Genomic DNA, 20565 nt, shown 5'->3' on the forward strand with positions numbered 1-20565 from the left:
GGAGAATAATGAAATAGAATTTCCTGGAAGTTCTGAACAAAGCAAGCAGCAAAATATTCTGTTTATCTCTGCAGTAGTATGTCTGTCTGTGAGGTTTTTAATTAATCAAGATTTGAGTAACTTCTAACAGCAATCACACTTTTACCAGTTAGTCACTTGGAATCTGCTGCTACTTCCTCTGAACAGACTGAATATCCTTTTTTTTAGAAAGAATTTATACTGCAGATTTGTATTTTACGGGAGAGAAGGAGAGGCTGGAGCACTCGTAAGTCTTACATCCCACAGCAGTGATCCCAACAAGGGCTCATCTTGCACTGCTTTTAGCAGCTTTATTTGTTGTTCGTTTTTTGGGTTTTTGTGTGGGTTTTTTGTTTGTTTGTTTGTTTTGGGGTTTTTTTTAGTCTCAGAGGAAACTGAATGATCCTCATTTATGTCTGTATGAACAGGAGCGAGAGATGTTTCCAAGCATTAATAGTGCATAAGTAGTCCTCAGAATGAGTGAAGAACAGTATTCTCTAATGTTTAAGTTTCATTAAAAAACCAGCATGGAAGCATCCACATAATAGAAATAAAAATCTGTAGTTTAGCAACAAGCAATGGATGCCTTACTGTAAATCTTTAAAAGTTACTCCAATGCAAAAAAACAATTTTGAACCTGTATCAGACTCTCTATCAGATAAAGGATAACGTTAGAAATGATTTATTCACAAGCACTGAATTTAAGTTAAACACCAGTCAGTTTCTTGAAACAAACCAAGTGGAAGAAGTTCAGTAAAATTGTGGGTTTTCTTTATCTTTTGCTAGGTTCCTTATACCTGTCCCGTCTGCCTGCGCTTTCTCTTCAGATGGGCAGCTTTCCTTCCAGTATGCCTGCGCTTTCTCCTGGGGGGGACAACTGTGCCACTTGTGCCAAACAAGATGATCCCAGACTCATTCTTGGTGCTGAAGGAGAGGTTGATTTCTGTGCCCACGTCAAAAGAGACAGGCTGCAGTTCCACAAAACCTGGCTTGGGGAAGCTAACTGTATAAATGTTCTGCAGGAAGAAGAGGACAGGAAAAGTGCATTAGTAGCATTAAAAGCAAGAGTACGAACATGCAGAAAGATTTCTTAACTAAAATAATAAACTATGTAAATATAACTAGTGTGAAGAGATGGAAAGTAATAATAAACACTAAGCAATTTACTTCTCAAAGTGTTGTGCAAACACTAATTTACAGGTTTACAGCTGGCATCATTAGACTATTTCTGGAATCTTGTCTTACAGGAAGGCAAAGTTCCAGTCTTGTTTTGGTACATCCTCTTGATTAAAAATAACTGCTCTCGGGTGTTTTTTGTATGAATGTTTTCCGTTGAGTTAATACAGTAGGATTTTGCTTTTAAATCAATACAATAGATAACAGCCAATATGAACATAAACTAGATTCTGGTATTTGTTAAATGTGCCCAGAAAGTAATTTTCATTAATCAATCATTATGCTTCATTAGTATTGCTTCACTAAGGACCACTACTTCCTTAATGACTCAGGCTCATAAATAAAGCACTCCTTGTTCATGGCCCAATTCTTTGGATATTGGTAGCCATTAACACAATTTAAAGAGTAGAATGTATCATCAAATAATTAATCAGTGCATACTCCTCAAGATTTTCTGTATCCACTCATGTATTCTTCCAGCTGTGGAAGACCGATCTATAGAAACAGTGACTTTTTCTAAATTAATTCACCATTTTTTCAGTACAGGTCTAAAGATAATAGAGTTTTCAAGATAAAATCATTGCTTATGATGTTCAACTTTCTCTGAAATCTGAAGGTATTTAAATAAATGAGCATATATCCTCAGTCTTCAGGATAAAAAGGTCTTTATCTTTTACTTTCACTTCACTTCTTTTTAATTATCCTACATATCCTGTTTTGGCTAATTATTTTATTTAATTCCCCCCCAAAATAGTTAATCAAATTAGATTGCATACTCCAAAACCTCAAGTGTTACAAAATGAGAAAAACGAAGTACTTCCTGAGATTCATAGCAACAGAAGAAAATGAACACAACGATCTTCTTTCCTATTCAGGAAAGAAATGAGAATAAATACAAACTTCTGTAGAAAAATTATGCTGAAACCAAATTTATAAGATTTAAAACCATTTCAGCAATCTGGCTGTTTACAGTCTAGCTTTCTCATAAACTTCAAAACTGAAAAATGGCCATTTCATGGCAGACCTATCTAGTCTAATATCCTGCCTCGGAGTCCTATTGTTGTGTGCTTTTTGCTCTGATGAAGGCCAGAGGTGCAAGTGATAAACCCAGCCGAATAGGGTCTTAGTCTTTAGTTTGGCTTGGCCAAGTTCCAGTCACTGTTCAAAGGAAATTTTTAATGTTTTGTAGAAAAAAAAATATGTTTGGAGAGCATCAAGTTAACAACAGCTCATTAGGATTTGCTGTACTTGTATCTGATATGGAACTCTAGATCATACATCTACTTGCAAAACTGTCTTAAATAGTATACATTTCCAGGGAAGAAATACAAACTATTCATTAGGAGACAAATGTCACTGGAAATATTTTTTAATTCTTCCATGGAAAATTATTATTTTTTCTCCCAAACTTAGGATCAGATTCCTTGAATTTTGTATGCATTGAAAGTCTGCTAATTAGAAGCAGAGACGATGGAAAATAAATAAACTTGAGCTGCATCTGAAGTTAAAATAATGACATCAATTTTGCACATTCTTAGTGATCAGTAAGAAATGTGCCTTCCAGCTCAGTGGTAGCTCATAACAGTAAGTACTTTACAGCTCCTATCCTAAAGGTGACTGTTTCAGTTACCCCCAAATATACTGTGATTTTCAAAGTACCTCAGGTTTTCTGTAGTGACTTATGTTATAACAATAATAATAATAATAAAAGTAGTTTAGATCCTTGGATTTAAAATTACATCAAAGATTTTAAAGGTTTTTGCAATATTGTCAGTGTGTAATTCTTATTAATGTCAATAATTCCCATTATAGTCAGATGAAACAAAGCTAGACCATAGCTAAGGATTTAAGAAAATTCTACTTTTTAGGGATAGGGATGTGACAACGGGCCAGGGAGGCAGTCCAAAAAGTTAGGATCTGGAAAACTAGTCTACTTGCTGATGAGACTCATTCATCCTTCTTTCTCTTAAATGTCATTGTACTGATTTTCAGGTTAGATGTCTACATGTGTCTGATTATGCCTTATGCAATTTGTATATTCTGCCATAAAATCAGAAAGCAGAAAACATTTATACCCATTAAGACCAAAGTACATGGAAATCAGACTAACCTCTAGTGTGCATCCTTTGGTTAGACCAACAAAATCAGGACTACTCAATATATTATACGGTGTTCTTGAAATTTCAATCTCTTTGAGGCAACCTGTATATTTCTTTAAGTTCACTTCAGGCCTAAAAATAAATGTAGAAGTACAATGTGTTTTCAAAAATAGAGTTTAGTGGGAACATAATCAGCATACACACACATGCATTTTCAGATGCACATATGCTTGGGGTTTTTGTTTGTTTGTTTAAATACACAAATACACTCCAGATGAATACAGCTTGCCTTCTACCACCTATCAGCACATATTACACTCTGCTTTAAAACATCACTCACAGGTGTAACAAGAGATTTATCTCCAATTGACAATAGTCCTCTTTTCCATTTTCTTCTTTCTTTTCTTTACTGTGTGTGGTGTTAGGTTTTGTTTTTTTTTTTTTTTTTTTTTAAAAAGGAGTGCTCTCATTTTGGTGTTTAAATGCAGTGAGCTATGAAATAAGTACATACTTGTTCCTTATGCAACACAGAAAAGTGCAAGCTAGGAGATCATAACAATGAGAAACCTTAACTGGAAGACAGATGTGTTGTTCATTTCTTTGCATGCTAGATCCTCATGAAAAAGGAACTTTAGCAGCATATGAACATTTTGGATAAAGTCTTTGCCAAAGACTAAAAAAAATTTTCATTTGATTTTTTTTTTTAAGAGCTTTAGGAATTCTTTATCTTCAGGTGGATTGACATTTGTTTCCTATGTATTTTATTTTCCCAGAATCTTTCCTATGGAAACTGCTGTATATTTTTGTATGACACAGCAATACATTTGACTTGCTCAGGCAGTTAAAGAAAACAAAACACTTGGGTTTTTTGCAGAACCTAACTGTCCATCCAAGAGGAAAATATTGTAGTAGAATTGCAGAGTTCCACGGTTTGGCTCATTAGCTGGTTGACTGAAGAAATGAGAAATCCCCTGAAAGTAACACCAAAGCTACCATGCTTGAATGCAAAACTATGATTTCGCAGGCCTGGGAACACCAGAGTGAGACCGTAACTGCTGGCAGCATCTGAACTAGACTTGCAAGAAGAAAAGCCTTACAAAGTTCAGAGAAAAAGTTGCCATTCATACCATGGAATGTAAATTCAAAAAAGAAAAAAAGGACAATTTAATTCACTCACAATATCACCCATGAGTATTTACTAGAATACCTGAATAATATGAACAGGTGAAAGAAAGAAAAATGAATGTAAAAAATAAATAAGGAGATAAAACTCTGGGGAGAAAAAACCCCCAAACCCAAACACTTCAGATCCCTGGAAGGAAAGAAAAGATTTTAAAGAATATTATTTACAAAATAAACCCACTTTGCAAAGATATTATTCAGCCACATGTTTTAGTACTGCAAGCCATTCTTTGCGTTGTAGCCATCCTAGCAAGCGTGGTATATTCTCTGGCAAATTAGCATCCTGAACATAAGTTAAAGTAAGCATCTGGTTTACTAAAGCAATCCATATTCTGCTTTATTTTGTAGTCATGTAGTTATGGTCTCCTTTCATTTTTGATTTTTGATTTCCCAGCTCCTCCCCAGTTTCTTTATAGACCCATCCTCCCAGCAGCAGAACAGTTTTGCCATGTCATTGTCAGCAGTGCCTATAGTCTTTGCTATCCAGAAACCATTCACGTTCCTACCCCCTTGCCACCCTGCCCAGTTACAGACTGCCCTTGTGCTGTCCCATTACAAGTGTTATCTTAGAATTACCAACCCATATGAACTCTACATCCTTGCCAACACTGAACACTTGGTTGATGTTTTCTTAAGACTTCCTTTTTCCCTTGTTCCCTTCCAAAACATACAAAACAAGGTCCAAGTTCATTCAGATCTTGCATAAATTCTTGGCCTTTGTTTTTGCTAAATTAGGATCAATCTCAAGGAAGCACAAGCAAAGATTTCTGGAGTTTAGGAGGAAATAATCTTTCTCAGGATTGGGAGTGTGAAGTTGCATTTTTCTAATTCAAGCCAGGAATTACACTGCAAAATGTAGCAAAGTTCAGTTCATATCTGAACATATCAAAGTAATAGTAATGGACACAAATAGTTGCAAACTGAAAACACAGTCAGAAGTAGGTGACCTCCTCTATCGCCCCTCATCCTCCTGTCCTTAAACTGAGAAGCGGCAAACTTCACAAAAATCTGCACCTTGGTTTCATACCTTCCTCAGTAACCACTTCATGCCTCCAAGCGTAGAGGTCCTTGCCTGACCTGGGACTATATTGCTCTTACAGGCTGGAGGTCAGGACTAAATTCAGCAATACAGCTTGCCATAGCTTTGCTTCTGAGGTATTCCAGTGTCATAAACAAACAGCTGAAGTAAGCAGCTGTGTGAAGGAAATAAAAGTTTTTTGTGTAGGTGTGGGCACAGCATGTAATACGACAGTGTTAGGCACTTGGGAGCAGCTTTGCTTGTTGCAGCAGCTGAATTAACAGCCTTAGTGTAACAGCTGGTATAAATACTGCTCACATGCTGCTTCTGCATTGCTACTTGTGCTTTCAAGCTGCACTTGCTACACACATGCAAGTCATGCAAGTAATCTGGTTATTTTTACCTTGCTTTCATACTAGGGTGAGAGAGAAAGAAAAAAAAAAATCAAAATTACATTAAGCATAGTAAATGATACTTATTAGCAAGATTCAAATATTTCACAGTGAAGCAGATAATACATCATTTACAAACAACACATAATAGATGGTAAGATTCTATATACACTATCAGCCTATAATAATTAGCAGGGTTACCCTGCAAACGGCTGCCCTAAAAAGTAATATATCAGAAAGCATTTCTAATTTGTTGCATAACTTGGCCATTAGTAAAAGTAACTCTTGTAAAAGAATTTAGCAGAACTGACACAACTTGATAATTACAGTCACGGGTACCTCAGCATCTATTGTTTGCTGTAGCTCAGCTTTGCCCTAATCCCCCTTTCACTATTTTGATTCTAATTTATCACAACATTCATCTTTCCCCAGTGACGGATGAATCATAGCTGTAGGAAGAATGGTTACCACAGGTCCAAGTAGCTGTGGTAGACTGATTTTGTAAGGAACCACAAAGGAAGTGGAAGATAATTGCTCTAGACTTTTTGTTACGCACTGGCGTGAATTCACAATTACATAATATAGTGTTATATTTTGTGAGTAAAATAGATCTTAGATCTTTTTATTGCCAGGTGATTTGACATCAGAGGTCAGTTATTAACCTAATAAATTAACAAATACATCCATTCTTTTAGCCTGTGGACTAATCACAACCATTTCGTGTGCACAAGACCACTTCAAGGCTGTCATTCTGCCATGTAGTCAAAGCTGACATAGATTAATGCGCTTGTTTCTATGTTGCTCACCGGTTTATCGCAGCACAGAATTTTCTTGTTCTTGTCATTGCAGAACTGCTGAATATTCATTTAAACCTTAAGTAATTTTTTTTTGTCTATTTAAAACCACGTAACACAGTCACTGAATTCAATGTCTGTTATACCATTTCTTTTGTTTATTAAAGCTTAAGTCAAAGTTTATCAATAATATTATGCAATATTTTAAAAATAAATACTGGGAGTTTTATTTGCCTAAGAAATTCAGGATCAAGCTGGTGAAGGGAAAAAGTTGCCATATTTCATTCTACTTCAATTAAAGACATCCAGAGTACTGTATCATATACTTTAAGTCCTGAATACAGGAGGAATTTAAGTCAAATAATTTTAGATTATATCTAACCATAGTATTTTTATAGGTATTAGAAGTATACTGACCCTGATTATGCAAAAACTTATTAAAAAAAAAAAAAGCTTAATTTTGTGGCAGTATGGAGCCATTTCTGTAAGTCTGAAGTCAAAAATTCTATTAATCAAAAAATACTTTAAAAGTCAGCTACATCATGGTTCTTGCACAGCATCAGAAAGTTGTACAGCACTGTTACCGCTATTTCCATTGTATTTGTGTAATGTGAGCTATGTGAAATACATTGAAATACACAGTATATGCAAATAAAGCATTGGTTTGTTGTGGCAATACAGGGTACATTGAGAACTCCTCTTTCATGTACTCCAAGTGAATTTGAGAAATAAATACAGAGAATAAGATTACACTGCATTTACATCCCCTTACCAAAGGTAAAGAAATTTGTTTAATTCACGTTACCTTAGATTTCTCAGAGTTGGCAATCCCCCAAAATATATTTTCTCATGCCCTTTTAAGTTGAGCCCAAAGTGGCTGCCTGTAGAAGTTGTTGCTATGGTCTCTTCTTCATTGGTGTCTATGTCTACAATTGATATGTTGGCTGGAAGACATTTTAAATTAGTTCAAAATATCAGACATAAACAACGTTGTCTTAATGTAAGAAACCAATAGAGAAATATTTGGAGGATGAACAGGTGAGGAGAGAGGCAAGGAGGCTTGTATTTTGCAATTAAGACACTGGATTTCCAAATTGTTAATTATGGGCAGGGGAAGAGACCTGCACTTTCCTCTGTTTCTGTAACAACCTGAAGGGCTATAGCATAAGTCTGTAGGCCTTATTTTTATATATTCTCTAAATCTGTTTCAATTTGGTATGTTGTTTGTGTCAATGTAATTTGGAGGTCACACTTCAGGAAAAAACCGAAGACATCATTTTAAATTTAACTTGTGATTTCAGTCCATAGGTTGCCACTTGAGCAGGATTTTTTAGTGTAACAATTTTAACATTGCTGTTATGTGCCTTAGAGATTGGTGATCAGTTACTCTAAACCGTTTTCAAACCCAAAGGAGTCAGTTGTTGTCATGTCTAATCTCAATCTGGAGTCAGTGATGCACTACATACAACCATCCTATTCAAATGCTTGTTCCATGTATATTTTTAATGTACAGATTAATTCAGAATATAAAGTTCAATGAGAGAGACAAGACACAGTGAAAAGCACCGAGCAGTCCCCAAGGAAGAAAGGGATACTCTATCACAGGGCTGCAAAGAAAGGGTTCTTTCCTCCCTCCCTTCCTTTTTTTTTTCTTTTCTTCAGACAGTAAAATGCAAGAGATTGCTTATAATTTACACTTCCTCTGCCCCCTCTCATCTACATACCTAAGGAATGAAATGGACCTTTATTTTAACTAAAAAAGTGACCAGCCTGATTTCTGGTTAAAGATGTAATAGACTGAGTTTGGAGATAAAAGACTTGTCAACCTCTTAAGAGATTTCAAAGGGAAGACTGGCTGGAAATGGTAATGTATAATCCATGGAGAGGAAGGAGTGATGGGATGATAGGAGGAAGAGTCTTCTCTGACAGAAGCTCTCCCACAGAGGTGAGTCTCTTGTAGCAGCAGCAGACTAATTAAGTGCCTTAAAAGACAGAAGGAATGTGCAAAACCTGAAACCAAACTACTGTTTTCAGGAGTGAAAGAGAATGGAATGGGGGATAGACTTTCCTGCTGTATCTTATGGTAAACAGATTAATTTTCCTTTCATTTCTATACCTGTATCTTCTTTATAAACAAATTATATGTTTGAACAGTATTAATAAATTACAATTATGCGATATATTTCATCTTAAGACCTCCTGAGTTAAGGATGAACTAAGGTAACTGGCTAGCTACAAGGCACTCCTCCTCTAAAGATGCCGCAAATCTACAAGTGAGAGTTCTGACTTATTTTGACCAGTGTCCCAGCTCCCAAGTCCACTTCAGCCAAACGACAAGAGAGTGGGTCTGTTTGGAGTGGGTCAGGTGGAGAGCTGGCATCGCAGGGGCAGAGGAGGAGTGTGCTCAGGGGCTCGTGGTGACCCTGAAGGTTCAGAATGCAGTAAGACTTCAGGATACAAAGGCACAGAAGATGTCACAGATGCCATAGATAAAATTAATTAGGCTCAAATTCAGATTCTGCCAGTCCTGTAACTAGATTAAAAACAAACAAACAAAAAAGGGGGTTGCCAGCATGATAGCCAGCATTCTTTGTGATCTTATTAAATGCCACCACTTTACATTTTGCACAGGTAACAAATTAAACAATTAGTAGAACTTCTGAAGATGTTCCCAGTTGTTGCCATGCAAATTCAGATCATGGCATCCTGCATCTCATTAGGGAATATAAAACAGTTGTGTTTGTCTACTGAGATACTGTACAATCACTACTGAAGTCATTGGTTTTTTAAGCACTTTGGGATAAAGTGAGCATGAGAGAACTGCACAGCATGAAACCTTTTGCTGTCCTAAAAAAAATCACACAGGTTTGCTTGATGATTTTGAACATCAGGGAACTGAAGAAAAAGCTTCTTTTTTTCCCCCACTCAGAAGCATTTTGGAATGTAATTCATGCAACTTTAAAGCAGAATTATGACTGAAAATTAAGCTACCTGTTCATAAAAGGCCTGTTTGACAGTACAATTACTCACATGCAACTCAACACACCTATAATCTAAGCAAAAGAAGTTGCTAAATCACTAGAACTTTATAATTCCAGCAATTTTGCACATCTTCCTCATGATTAGATGGTTAGCTGTACTGCACAGGTAAGTAGAAAAGTCATGGTACTGACAGCATGGGAACTCACCTTGCTTTTGAATTCTTGACAGGGTGAAAGATTTCCATTTGCCATCATTATGATTTTGGTTGCTGACCACAGAAGCTGTACCCGAACCCAGATCATAGCTGACTTTTATATGCCCACCACTGAGTTCTACGCTCATGAAATCCTTCTGTTAATGAAAAGGATTAGATATACAAATTATTATTCTTGTGCATTTTGGTAAAAGGCATATGACATTAAATAAATACTTCCTTTTCCTGGGTAACAATAGACAACTTTTTTAAAGCTTTTAAAAAAATCTACTTAGGCATTTACTGTCTATGCCTGTAACGTACAAAACAAGTGGGTTTTTTTCCCTTTTCTTCTCTTTGGATTGCTAATTTAGTTGGAATTTTGCTAACAAGTTGGCTGGAGTTTTGATGGGGTGTCTGTACTTTTATGTTTTCAGATTGAAGACAGAAATACACAAGATAATTACCTGAAACTAATACTCAGCTTTGAGTGTATGTTACTACAGTTAGTGCATTTACTACATACCTCAGGTAGATTTAAACTTGCAAAGCAGAAAACAAGAATAATGAAGATGGTAAAATGGGTTTGTTTTACTAGGGTTTCCAGAGAGTAATTTGTACTGATGGAGCAACTGAGAGCTATGAACTGCTATCCTCATCAGCCATTGACACCAGCATCTAAGCAATAACTGGAGATGGCTGACTGGAGCAACGGTGTATGCTGCAGTACCTACAGAAAAAGAGCTGGCAGAATACAAAGCGCAAAACAAATAGCCAGGGAACCAGAGAACATGAAAGGCATTAAGCAAGTAATGGTGGAACTATGACCCAGGAGATGAATGTTACCAGAGAAATTTTAAGTTAAATTATAATTTTAATCATGGCCAGTTTCACCTGTGCTCAGACTTATGGAGAATGAAAATACTTTACCATGTGCTGAATACTTATGCAAAACCATGATAACACTATTATGTATCTGAACATAAATTTATGCTAAGAAGAAAAGAGTAAAATTTAACAAACTCAGTATTCTAGATGCTTATGCATGTCTATTCATGCATCACTAGAAAGAGCATCCTCAAAGTTTTTGTATGGTGGGACAGTATCTCAAGAGACATATTAGCAACCAGTTGCCTTCCAGCTCCCAATATTTTTCAGAAGTTCAAGTAAATAATTTTTCTAGAAAACTACATAAATTAATAATAATTATACAAAATGATTATGCAAAATGATATAATTGAATTAATTATACTTTCAATATTCAATTATCAAAGTTAATTGGAAAAACTATGTAAGTACTTCATTATCATAAAAAAATGCTATATTTTATTATAGTCAGTGAGGAGGAGTACCCTCCTTGATAATTCCAGCAATTCTGGTAATTTTTCCCAAAATACGGGAATCTGATTTAAGACTGGTTTACAAAAACACTGTTTTTTTAGAACAGTTAGTGCTCAGTAATTCTTCAAGGCATCAGTGAGAACTGATGTACATAATTTCTGGCCCATATGAAAAGGCTAAAGAAAGCACTCTGCTCCCAGTCAGGCGTGCAAATCAATCTGAATCAGAGGTGCTGAAGCTGAGTTATTCCTGATCCTGAGGATCTGGCAAGATGTCTTTATAAATAACTTCTCCCTCTTATCTGCATATATTTGACAGTGTGTGTGAATAAAAACCCTGAACAGCTTTATAACTAATGCTTCTATTCTCTATTTTAGCTGTAAAAGGCACCATTTGTAGTCCTTGTAAAAATGTCATCACCATCACATCCTGTTTGTTGCACCATTCTGTTCCCCTTTAATGCTACTCACATTAAACGCAAACTTTTTCTTTATATCAGTAGGACTTCTCTCTAACACTTGTCTCTTCCCATATTATCCCTGCCCTCACAGTATAATATTTTAAATCATGAATGTATAACCACAACTGAAAATGTTTGCACAGGTAACCATTTGGGATAAATGAAAATTAATTAATAATTTCAGAAAAGCTGGAATTCCCCTCAGTCTAACATAATGCTCCCCGGCTGGTAAATATTAGGTAGTCAACTTCTACACTATAACATTGTTTTCACTTGGGCAGCAGTGAAGCATCATAGCTGGCAACACCATACCAGGATGATGCCACTAAACGAAGGTACAAGTTTCCATAATATGATGAATTCAGCCACTGCAAAGATGGGGCATGAAACTTGTAGGAGTTGTGGAGGTTAGCTGGTTGTTCTTACCAAGTCATCAGTAGCAAGGTACATCAGCAGGGCGTTCGATGAGAAGGTCCTGAATTTGAACATGACTGTGGAAATATTGGGGTTCCAGCGGATCGGGCGGCTCACCATGGCATAACCATCACCATCAAACTGGACAGTCCCTTCACCATCTGCCACCTGTGGGCTGAAAAGGGGCAATTCCAACCATTTTCCTTTGCCATGTAAGGTTAAAAGAAAAAGAAGAGGGGGCTAGGGGAGTGAGGGGACACCTCTTCGAGTCTTCCTGAACTTGGTTTAATTTCCTATCAAACTCCTATTCTGACAAGTGAAGCTGTAAGGTCAGCTTACCAGCTATCCAACACAAAAGCACATCTGGGAGGAAGATGGAAGAGGAATACTTCGCATATATCTTATGGTCGGTAATGACTCATTTTGCAATGCTCAACATAAACTAGCATTATGTACTTTTTCATCTTGTAACAAATCTTGGGTTTTTTATTGTTAGTGATTTTACTACTTCTGGAGGGTCCCAGACTGAACTGTGATTCTGTGTTTACCCATAAATTACAAACATCACAACAGCAGACGCATCAGTCCCCATGCATCTTTTGGCATTCCTGTCATTACAAACCAGAAAAGATCAGGCCTTGAGCTCGTTTGACATGATTTTTATGATAGGCTCTTTGTCCATTTCTGTCACGCAGATCAGATAGCTGCAAGACAGCAATCTTTTGGTTTAATCACAAACATAACTGAATTTGAACAAGGGACCTGCATATGAAATACTGGCCAGGAACATGTTTCGCATTTATCTTGGCACATGTACAAGGAACTTGAATGTAGTCTGCTCACCTTCCATAGCTACATTTACATTTACATTTTTGTAATTAGATTTTGCAGGAGAACAGAACTCTTCCTGGCACTGGAACAATGGGTTATGGTAAAAGGGAGCTTTTAATTTTTTTTTTTAAATTTGAGATACAAAATTAATTTGAGATACAAATCTCAAATCTAGTATTCTTTTTTGTCATCTCCCTCTCACCCACCCCACTCCAAGCCAGCAGATCTACAATATCACTAATAAATGAGAAAATTAAATTTAGGCAGAGATGCACTTAATGTTTCCATTAGAACTTGCTTGGAACTGAAATGTATATGTTCACCATCATGGTCCTTGAATTTCCACCTGAGTGCCAAGAGCCTACAATTGTAGTCAAGGAAATCCTCTGGTGTTTCCAAAATTGTTTCAGTTCCCAACTGGAATTTCCATCACTTCAAAGAGCTAAGCCTTACCAGGTTGTCAAACTAGGCTGCTAGTTTGAAAACTTGCCTACTCTTACCTTCCCTGACTGGGTCTGTGATTATTTTACCTAATGCAGCGTGAGCTCTATACCATATACTGGTCGTGCCAAACTCACTAAGAAAGAGGAGCATCTAAGAGAACGGTGATGCTTTCATACAGTGGGTCACTGTGAAAGCCATGAACAAGGATGTGAGAGATGCAGAATCTGCCTTCTCTACATGATAATGCCCAGAACTGTGCTGTAATAGTAGGTGGTGCCTCTGTATAAGGGCCCTCAGCTTTTGAAACAGAGACATGGCACAGGAAAGTGTTTGAGATTAGTTTGGTGGGAAAGAGTAATGAAGATCACAGCTCTCTAAGGATAAGGACACATATGGAAAGGAAGTAACTTACATTGTTTTAAATTTCCTGAAAAGAGTTCTGAACCTACATACCTAAGTTGTGGTTCTGCCTGGATGGGCCGTTTACCCTACCTTGAAACACAAGTCACTCAGACAGGATTTCCACTCTCTTTTGAGAATGGAAATACCTTTCTCTTCTGGGGGTCTCTGCTCACTACACTGGTTGCTGTGAAAGCCACCTTGAGGCATCTGACTGCGCCATGCTGCGTAAGAGGTGCAGGCACCCAACCACAGCCGTCCATGAGCCAGACTCAGTCCCACTGTGGATCTCACCCTCTCTCATGTTTTGAGTAATCCTGGTTACTGGTTAGCAAGAGTCCTTCCATCACAGCACTGTCACACCATCTTAATTCTGTTAAGAGAACAACTGTATTTATGACCCAGATTGGGCGCTTCCCCTCTTGGTGTAATTGCAACTTAACTTTGTATTTCCTACAACTCCCAGCATTGCATACAGACCACAGCTGTCTACTGGATCTTGATGGCTGCTGTGGAAATTCCTGCTGCTTACCATGGAACGCAGTGCCACTGAAGACAGGTTCTCAAAGGAGCATGACAAACAGTCACTGCATTACCTACCTGACAGCACATCCTTTGCAGTCACCTTCAATATCCCTGAAATTCCACAGTCCTATGGGCTTGCTGTCTAGAAAGGTTTCACCCATGCAGCCAGTGAAGGTGGTGACTCGTACAGCATCTGACCTCTGCAACAGAAATTACAAACCTAATAAGAATTCAAATTGATCTACTGCACTGAAAGCATAACGGTTATGAATATCACAAATACCAGAAGATGCTCATTATTATTTTAAGTATCAAGAGCAATATTTAATCTGAGAAGGCCTGCTATGGAACAACTGATCAGTGAAAACGTGAGCTCAACTTCTTCTCAGTTAAAATGGAAAAGCCCATTTCTGTCTGAGACTCTAGGGAAGCGTAGGCAGAATGACTCCTGGAGAACAAGGAGTTGCCCTAGCTTCCATGTCACCATCAGATTTCCTGGCTATTCAGAGAGCTGCCTGCTCCCACTTATTCAGGATCTATCCAGGTTTTTAAGACTTCACAGAAAGTACCATGAGGAATCTTTCCCACGATAAGAAAAGTAAAGTGTTTCTGCTGTACTTAATGCTCAAAAGCCTGGAAATCGAGCATATTGCCCAAGTTAAAGGATCAGCTGTGAACTGAACTGGCTACACCTGTAAAGTTCATGCTGAATTTTGGATGCAGAAAAAAGTGCTGATGGAAAATCAATTAAAATTCATTAATCTAGGGTCATACACATAGGGTAATGCTCATTAGTTCCTAACATGGTACCATGATCAAGGTTGTAATATTTGATAGTACAGAGTACTCAGCTCAAAATTATCCTTCTAAAAATACTTAGTTTCATTTAAATTTCACTTCATCAGTATGAGCTGATTGGAAATCTATACACTTAGCTATTTGAGATAGATAAGCACCTGCTGTTTTCCATACAGCAATTACAAATATTAAGGTCTTGTAAGAGAATATGGAGAAGTGCAACTTGAAAACATTCGAGGAAAAATATGACTCAAAAGACTTAACGTGCTAGTGATATTTCCCAGGGTAATTTTGAAGGTTTTTATTAACAACAAGTATGAACTTAATGTCACTTCTGAGAAATTCATGACATCTAAGTATCATAGCCTTCTACTCAAGTCAGATGAAAGATGTTTTTAAAAACTGAAAATGAGCCTTCTTTTTTAATACACTGCAAAGATGCATACAAATAGGGATATGGACAAAATCCCAGGACAAATCTAAAGCATGCCAAAACCCATTAATATAAAAAAGCAGATTTTTGAGACAAAGATTTAAAAATATCAGTGACCTTGATAAATGTCCAAAGAACTTCATGGTTTTTAGAAAAGTCTAAGTTAAGGTCTTCATTTTGTGAGCCCGACAACTGTACCACATAAGAAAAATTCCCCCCAAAAGTGAAGTTATAGTTTATTTTTTAATTCATAGACTGTGTCTGAACAGAGCAATTCTGACAGTCTTTAAAACCCTGAAATGCAAATGTAACAGCCATACCAAACTTACAATATCCCGTCTTCCTACCTCTGCCCTTGTCTTTATTTACCCAGGGCAGGGGGTGAGGGGAAAGGACTCACAAAGGTTTTCCTGACTCAGATGAAAATATGGAGAACCCTCCAGGAAACATCTAGAGAACTCTCACTGGGGTTGAAAACAGCTGTTCTGGTGTCAGACTTCTGCAGCATCTGTAATCCGTGTTCTGATTCAGCATTGCACCTCATAGTTGATCCTACAACTTATATGCTGAATTGTGCTCACTACCCACCTCTGCCTCACTGTATCTAACTAATGGAAAAAAAGAACATTCAGGAAAGGGTTCAGATTTAAATGTTACTGTATTCCAGGTCCTTTTGTTTACCTTGAAACATCAAGAGCCCTTGAATGCTTTTCCCTCTAGAGATTCTGCTAAATCCCTAACTTTTTCCTACACACCTTATGAAGTGTCGACAGTTAAGTATTTCTGCTTGACTAAATATTAAACAAATACCCCAAATAGATACTGCTACTAATAAACATGAATTAAAAGCAGTAGATACAATATTAAATATTTCAAAATTCAATGTATTTTTTTAATTTAAATGAGATCATAGATGGCCTTTGTTAGAAGCAGTGGCATCTTTTATTGGATCAGTGACATCTTTTATTGGAGCAGTAGGTACCATCTTTGGGGCCTGGTTACTCAAATAATACATATGAACTGTGTTTATACCTTTGCCTCACTTTTTCTTCCATCAAACTGTAATACTAAGAGCTTTTTATTTAACAATAAAATATAACAATAAAACCTAGAGATGCCATCAAGTAAAATGTACATTTTTCTTAGTCTAATGTGACACCTTTGCTGTGTAAATCAGGGCTAGGCAGAAGTCTGCTTTGTGCTGTGACACAGAAAAGTTGTTGAATTTGTGTATCATTTTTGATTCTCTGGATTCTTAATGTAAACACAGGAATTTTTTTCGAAGTAGAATTCAGGTGAAAGCTCTGGTCTGGGAGGTTTGGTGTTCTAGAGCTGTGCAAATAAAAATGGTATTACTATGTTTCAGTACTTATCCCACTTGTTTTCTGATAATTAAAAAGTGAAATCTAAAATAAAATACAGATTGGGTTTAACCTAGCATTTGAGGTTGAAGCTTCAACTCCTTCAATCACCCAAAGACAACAAGTCAAAATTCACCTGACCACTCATTTTCTAGGGTCTCAGCTGAGTCAACAGAATTTAAATATTATATAAACCAGACTCTCAAGTACTCTTCTTAATGCAGAATGATGAAGTTATTAATTTAATCATAATTTTGGCACTTATGATTGTTACCCGAGCCAGTCCATCTTCCTGAGCCTGCAGTCAGACTGACAGTTAAGCATTATAGAGAGGTGGGCAGACACATAGGTGACCTATAGCCTATATGGACTGGTGTGTTTGGACCTTTGGTGGTTGTAGTTACACAGCACTGCAAGCACTGAATTGTCCTGATTCAGCAGAGTGGAGTGTTTATTCCACTGAGTTATTATGGCAAATAAAAACCAGCACATAATGCCAATGCAATTAAATTTGTTACTGGTGAAAACAACAGTAGAATTCAGAATTTATCTGACATAACAAAAATCCAAGAATGAAAAAAAGCTGAGAAGTAAATTAGGTGAGGGAGATAAAGCACCTCTCCCTTGTTTATTTCAATTTCCTTTGAAAAAGCATATCAAAAGGACAGAGTACAGAAAGCCAGCGAAGCCATTCTGGTTTTGTAAGGGTCAATAAATGCTGCAGTACAGAGCCACTTTTAGCAACTGATGGTTCGTTACTTTTAGAAATATGTTTTGAGGGTTCTTGTTTAACTAACAGAAGAAAGCAAACACTTTTAGTTGCCTCTGGATAGAAAGCTGGAAGGCAGAAAGCAAACCAGAAACTCTATTTAGGGCTGTAACGAGAACACAGAAAAAGATGACACAGAATTTTTTTTTTTCTAATATGTAATTCTCCAAGAAATTCTTCAATTAACGTCCTTGCCTATTTCCCATATGAAATCGAATTACAGAAAAGAAAATGCATAGCAGTTTTTCACATCCTTAAAGTTCAACAAGAAACATCAAGATTCACTGCCTCTGCTCTTTAGAATTTGAAAGTATTCACATTTTTTTGTGGATCCATTTCATATAAAACAGAGAGATCTGAGTTCTACTAATATAGATTGACTTGCAATTTGCTAGCTCAAAATCTCATGAAATTTTTTTCCTGTCCCTGTGAATGCTTGTCAAAGTCAGATATATCTCAGTTAAGTTAGCTGGTAGTTGAGCAACTCTGCTCAGAATTGCTTTTTTGTGTGTGCAGAAACTGTGATCAAGCTCTAAAATGAAGTTGCCTGACTGTGCTCCAAAACACATTGGTATCTTTTAAGCTAAAGCTGGACTTCAAGACACTGATTTCAAGCAAGTGGAATCTACATTCTCTGTTCCTCTTGTATCCTCTGATTTTGTCTTTGTTTCTCTTGAAATGTGCACCCACACTATTCTCTGTAAGAAAGGAATACATCTAATCACATATTCCCAAACCATAACCATCTAGAAAGTTGAACTTTCTAAAAACTAGAAAGTTGGACCATAAAATATTGTGCCATTTCAACACTGGAGGACCTATACAAACCTAAATGTATAAAAAAGTTCTTTGAGTTTACTGTTTAGGAAGGTCTAAATGTTAGGTTTTATTTGATGCTAAATAAGGATTTCTTTAAAATGCTAATATTAAATAAAAACAAAATATTGATCAGGAACAAAACAGTTCATTTAAATTGTTTTCTAATGAATGTCACTAGAAAATATATGCTGATTAGTACTTGTTGGAGAATATTTTTTGCTGAAACACTTCCATCTGTTCTATTTGGCATAAATTTTCTATTCATTCTCATTAAGTTAAGCCATGTAGAAGCAGTCACCAGAAAAATGAACCAGCAAAGAGGAAATAGATCAGCGATTTGATGCAGGTAGTGGTTAAAAAGATGGGTAGTACAGAGGGGAAAGCAGGAACAAAAAATAATAATGCAAAGCAGAAACACCAAAAACAAACTGCAAAGGATGAAGTGATACAGTGGATACATGACAAAGAAAGAATCCCTGAATGCAAAGTAATATATATTGTTATATACAGTGTTAGGAGACCAGGAATGTATGGAAACAGGAATGAGTTCCCATCATACAATACTGAAAGCCTGTTTGGGCAGCGGTGTGTCCAAAGTACAGCACCCAGCTACCCAGCAGAAATAAGTCTGGGCTAAACACTGTATCGGTACAGTTAGCCGCTAGGCTTCTGGTTAGAAGTTAACGGCATGGGCAGAAAAACTTCAGCTCTGTGCACCTACATGTCTAGGTGAATCCCAATAATCTTTCAAGATTGCAGGTGTACTATTTGCTACTAAAGCACCTACCACAATGATGCCAGCATATTAAAGTTTACTATTTCTACTGTAAGCAGTAACGAAAACAGTCCACATAAACAGCCAGTTAACATGCAAGCACCAGACAAGACCTTACCTTTATTTTTTCAGTTAAACCTCCAACAAACAGCATGGCATTAGCATCTACATCCAGAATGGTATATCCGGGTGGAGAGACAGCACTGAATGTGGCTGGCACAATGCTGGCTTTAGGACCATCCAGAGCTCGCACTGATATTGTACCATTTTTCCCAGTCCTAGAGATTTTAACAAAATAATTTAAGCATACAGAGTCAGTAGTTAAATCAAACATAGCAGGAGTCTACTTTAGATAGCATCTTTTAACAGAGGCATGCATTACTGATGTGATTATGTTCTATTTTGATACAAAAGAATACTCTTATGCCTGCTTAAGTTAAAGACATGATTACAAAACCAGGTGTTTTTTTCTCACCTCAATGTCTTTTTTGAACAAAACTCACTACACAGATGAAGCGGAACCTTCACCGACTAAAACTAAGAAGTTACATTTTTTAAATTATTGTCATTAAATTAGTGGTAAGTAATTGTTTCTAGACATAACAAATGATGCAGGCAAGGTTCCAAATTAAATTACCGAATTTCATAAGGTTTATTAGATTATATTTGAACTGAAATGAATGATCATGTGATAAAGTACTTGGATTCCCTTCACTGCGATGCACAGAGTTTGCATTTTCTGCAATGGAGCTCCCTTGTTGCTTATTGAACTGGCACAAACCCCATTATGTTTAAGGATGTTACCTCATTGTCCCCTGTGAATCACATCAAATATTGATGGTAACAGCAGCAACAAAAGAATTTGTCGTTTGTTAATAGTTTTTGCAGCAGTTTGTTTTCTACTTTTTAGGTTATATTCATGAAGTAACTGGCATGGAAGGAGTTTGCTGACATATTTTTACAATCAAAGGAATGGAATGAAGAGAGAGATGATTCCTCCTAGTCTTTCAGGTATATAGAAAGGTATTTCAAAGGAAACTTGAACAATTTTCATAGAATCATAGTATCATTTAGGTTGGAAAAGACTTTTGAGATCATCAAGTCCAACTGTTAACCCAGGACTGCCAAGACCATCACTAAACCACGTCCCTCAGCACCACATCTACTCATTTTTTAAACACCTCCAGGGATGTTGATTCTACCACATCCCTGAGCAGCCTGTTCCAATGCTTGACCACACTTCCAGTTCTTTGCAATAATTTGCTTAATATCACTTTAGTTCACAGCAGTATGGATAGGAGCTTTCTACAGAAAGCTTACTCCTTACCTAATAGAAGTAAAT

General features: G+C 36.8%; 1 protein-coding gene across 2 annotated transcripts in view; it reads right to left on the bottom strand.

Moving 5' to 3' along the window:
• Positions 1-20565, bottom strand: part of LAMA2 (laminin subunit alpha 2) — a 376489-nt gene that overhangs the window by 22631 nt on the left and 333293 nt on the right. The window contains exons 47-54 of one of the 2 annotated variants that reach the window (XM_040599009.1): positions 19342-19501; positions 14344-14468; positions 12082-12244; positions 9868-10012; positions 7485-7623; positions 5897-5908; positions 3305-3425; positions 816-1034 (exon numbers count right to left, since the gene is read on the bottom strand). In XM_040599009.1, the coding sequence (XP_040454943.1) occupies positions 816-1034; positions 3305-3425; positions 5897-5908; positions 7485-7623; positions 9868-10012; positions 12082-12244; positions 14344-14468; positions 19342-19501 (1084 nt within the window). The remainder of the gene's footprint in view (positions 1-815; positions 1035-3304; positions 3426-5896; positions 5909-7484; positions 7624-9867; positions 10013-12081; positions 12245-14343; positions 14469-19341; positions 19502-20565) is intronic. The other variant, XM_040599010.1, reaches the window with a different exon arrangement.

Source organism: Falco naumanni, chromosome 6, assembly GCF_017639655.2.
Source record: "Falco naumanni isolate bFalNau1 chromosome 6, bFalNau1.pat, whole genome shotgun sequence".
Taxonomy (NCBI): Eukaryota; Metazoa; Chordata; class Aves; order Falconiformes; family Falconidae; genus Falco; species Falco naumanni.